Here is a 3,683-nt window from a genome sequence, read left to right as displayed (position 1 = left end):
GTCCAGGCCCTGTACTCAGTCAGAAACAGTGCTGTAGAAGAGGACGAGAAGGAGGAGAAGGAGGAGGAGGAGGAGGAGAGGAGGAGGAGGAAGAAGAGGAGGAGGTGAAGGAGAAGGAGGAGGAGGAGGAGGAATGCTTGCCATGCTTGTGGTTTTGTATATCTGTAAGAACTTTCTTCATTTTCTTCCACATCTTCTTTCCATCAGCATTCCTGGTCTTACCATGCCAGGTGCCAAGGGATTCACAGGAGGGATGTCAGGAGCAGGTGGGGGTAGGGAGCAGGTAGGGACCTAGGGGTTGGCCTCCCGGATACCCTGGTTATGGTGCAGGATGGGGGTGCACTGGGGAGAAAGCTGATTCCCCCGGGGAGCTGCTGCAGGATGGAGAGGGGCCTGGAGGGCAGGCAGGGTGGTCAGGTGGTGGATGGCAGGATGGGCACCTTCAGGGTACCTGACGCACCAGCAGTCAGGCCATTGCCCCCTCTCTGCACTCAGCCCTTGTAACCGCCAAGTCCTTCGCTTTACGTGACACTTATATAACCACATCTTTCTGTCCTTGCATTGTTTGAAGATATACTTTTCTTTACCATTCTTTTCTTTTATTGTAGTTTACAACTTTTTGAAGTTTATTCTTCTTTGAGAGACAGAGAAAGACAGAGTGTGAGCAAGGGGGGGCAGGTAATTTATTCAAATTACCTTTTATGTTATTACCTGAATTCAGTGACTGTTTTCTTACAGAGCCATTTGAAATGTATACATCTTTATCCTAGGATCAAAAACAGTGAACACTCTGAATTCTTTTTAAAGTCTCCAAGAAAACAAATCATTTGCTTTTATTAATGCTCTTCACCTCTCCTGGGCCTGCCTCCGTTTCACATCAGCAACTTGTGCCTGGGAGTGTGTGTTGTCCTGAGCTGACCAGGAGCAGACGTCCAAATGGACAGGGGCCCGAGGTGTAGTTTTATGAGATGGGAACCACCTGGCCTGTGTCTCCTCCGCAGATGCCGGAGCTCACAGAGCATGTCCCAACCTGAATTACAAAGAGGATGGAGGGAAGACGATGCATATGGTGGGGACCTGGTTGTTCAAAGTTCTATCATCTGCCTCTCTGATCTGGACCCCAAACTTCCAAGCTACGTGGTTAGTCAGGGTATGAGTTCGATTCCCACAAGACACACACTGTGTTAACCAAATCAATCCCACAATCCCTTCCCTAGTCTCCCAATAGCGTCAGGGCAGATGGAGGGGTGATGTGATCGAGTCACGTGAAATCTGAGGCTGCTGATCGGTGGGAGACGGAGAACAAGTCTGTGTCATGCACGGGGTGTGTCGTGTGGGTGTGACCGGAGCCTGCAGAGACATTCGGTCCTCATGTGAGAAGTCAGGGTGAGGCACAATGTATTGCTTGTGTGTTCCCTTTCTTCCCCAGACAGTGTCGGCTCCCTGAGCCTGGGGACACTCCCCGTCACTTCTGCACTGCGACTTGAGCTCCTAAACCAACAGAGGTCATGTAGTGAGGGTTCAGTAAATGTCATTCATGCATATCATGTGGACAATGACTTTCCTGAGTCAGACACAGCTGTACTGTGTGTCCGGGTCAGTCCTGACACCATGATATGAACTCATCTGTGTCCCTCAAAACCCTGTATGGAAACCCGAACCCACATTGTGACTGTTTGAGAAAAGGCATTAAAAGATGTCATCGTGGATAATGAGTTTAAAAGGGTGTTGCCCCCATAAACAGGGCTGGCGTCTTCACAGAAGAGGTAGAGGCAGCATGGGTGAGCACACATGGGAATGCCACGTGAGGACCCAGGATGAATGTAACCCTTTGCAAGCCAAGGAGAGTGACCTCAGGGGAAATCAATCCTGCCACCCCCTTGAACGTGGACATTTAGGCTCCAAACTGAGAGAAATACACTATCTTTGGTGTAGGCATCCAGTGTGTGGTATCGTCATATGGTAGGCGTAGCAGACAGGCACAACCCTCAGGGACACTGGTCCTGTGGAAAACCTGCCCCAGCATCCAGGAATTTCTGCTCAGCATGTATGAAACAGAAAATGTGTGCCTATAAGGACAGGTTTTGGGGAAAGAATTGACAGGCAAAGGACATAGACTAGAGGAGGTTCATTGGGTTTTGTTTCAGGCCTCAATATTAGGTCAAGGGGGAAGCAGCTGTGTTGCTTCAAACAAAGAGGGAACAGAAGGTGGGAGCTACACAAGAAAAGACCATCACAGTGGGGACAGCAGGTTTTTGTCTCACTTCCCCACAGGCCTGGAGCTCTGTGTGAGCACTGAGACTATCGTCCCATGATGCACAATAATAATCAGCCTCGTCGTCAGCCTGCAGCCCAGTGATGGTCAGGGAGCCTGAGCTGCCAGACTTGGAGCCAGAGAATCGATCGGAGACCCCGGAGGGTCGTTTGTTATTCTCATAAATCAGGAGACTGGGGGCCGTTCCTGGGACTTGTCGGTACCAGCTCACATAATTACCACCCCCGATGTTGGAGCTGCTTCCAGTGCAGGAGATGGTGACCCTCTGGCCCAGGGACCCCGACACGGACGGCGGCTGAGTCAACACTGACTGGGCCCAGGACCCTGGAAGGGGTAGAAACACAGACAGGGTGATGCTGGGGTCTGGACACAAGACAGTGGAAGCAGGACCCACATGTCCTCCCAGATCCCCTTCCAGTGTGCCCTCACCCAGTCACCTGTGCAGTGAGCGAGGAGAGTGAGAAGGAAAGGAGACCAGGCCATGGTGGTGGTCATCACCGATTCTGTCTTCTGTGCCTCACGGCTGAGCAGAGCCTCCCCTAACCTCTCCCTTCCCCTCTTCATCTTCTGAGGGAGGGAGGGCCCCCTCCATGCAAATGAGACCCCAGCTCTCTGACCCCTCCCTGGGCCTGTGTCAGTTTCCCTCTGCCTGAGGATGTCAGGGGGCTGGTCGAGGGGGGCTGTTTCAGGCCAAGGGGTGAGGAGGACACAGTTGTGAGCCGTGTGCAGGGGGCACTGACAGTACAGGTGGCAAGTTTCAGTTCTCATCAGCCCTGAACCCACAGCAATTGGTCCTGTGAGCCCCCTGGTGTTCGGACTCAGAGCCGCCATTGTTTGAACTGGTAGCCAAGTCCACCAAAGAGAGCTCCTGTGCCCCCATTGCACTGCCCACTGTACCCCGACAAGGGTCAGTCCAGGTGTCCCTCTAGGGAACCTCCCATAACCTAAGCCAGACTGGATGCTCTACTCAGACTCCTCAGGGAGAGTCAGTCCATGGCCGCCTGTATGGGTCATGGGTCAGGAAGGAGGTGGTGTCTCTACCAAAAGTCCACTTAGATCAAGATCATGCCCAGTGCAATGATGAGTACCACCGGACACGTGGACCCTTCTGTGTAGGATTCTGTGTCCTTTCCTGCTACGTGATTTCTCCCGGATTTCCAGAGCTCACCTTCTTCTAACTTTCCCGCAGCACTGAGGAGAGAGGGAGAGCTTCTGTTCAGGCTGTGGGGAGAAACAGTTGTGTGTATTCCTCGGGGCGTTACGCAAAAAAATCTTTGTCATCTGTCACTATGTCTGCTTGTTGAAAACATTAGCTCTCCTCATACTATGTGCAGTGATTCCTTCCAGGATGTGCTCTCCCAGCAAAGAGACCCAAGTCTGCGGGAGCCTTGAGTGTGACACTGACCTC

At 52.2% G+C, this 3,683-nt stretch overlaps 1 gene segment (V, D, J or C); it reads right to left on the bottom strand.

Annotated features, from left to right (window-relative positions):
- Positions 1–291: 291 nt before the first annotated feature.
- On the bottom strand, positions 292–2,825 carry LOC122478435. The segment is given in 3 exon segments: positions 292–393; positions 2,265–2,599; positions 2,713–2,825. Coding segments are annotated over 3 exon segments (495 nt in total).
- Between the last annotated feature and the right edge of the window lie 858 nt (positions 2,826–3,683).

Source organism: Prionailurus bengalensis, unplaced genomic scaffold (genome assembly GCF_016509475.1).
Source record: "Prionailurus bengalensis isolate Pbe53 unplaced genomic scaffold, Fcat_Pben_1.1_paternal_pri Un_scaffold_61, whole genome shotgun sequence".
NCBI lineage: Eukaryota > Metazoa > Chordata > Mammalia > Carnivora > Felidae > Prionailurus > Prionailurus bengalensis.
Note: the sequence above shows the minus strand (reverse complement) of the source record. Positions and strands in the feature narration are given on the sequence as shown.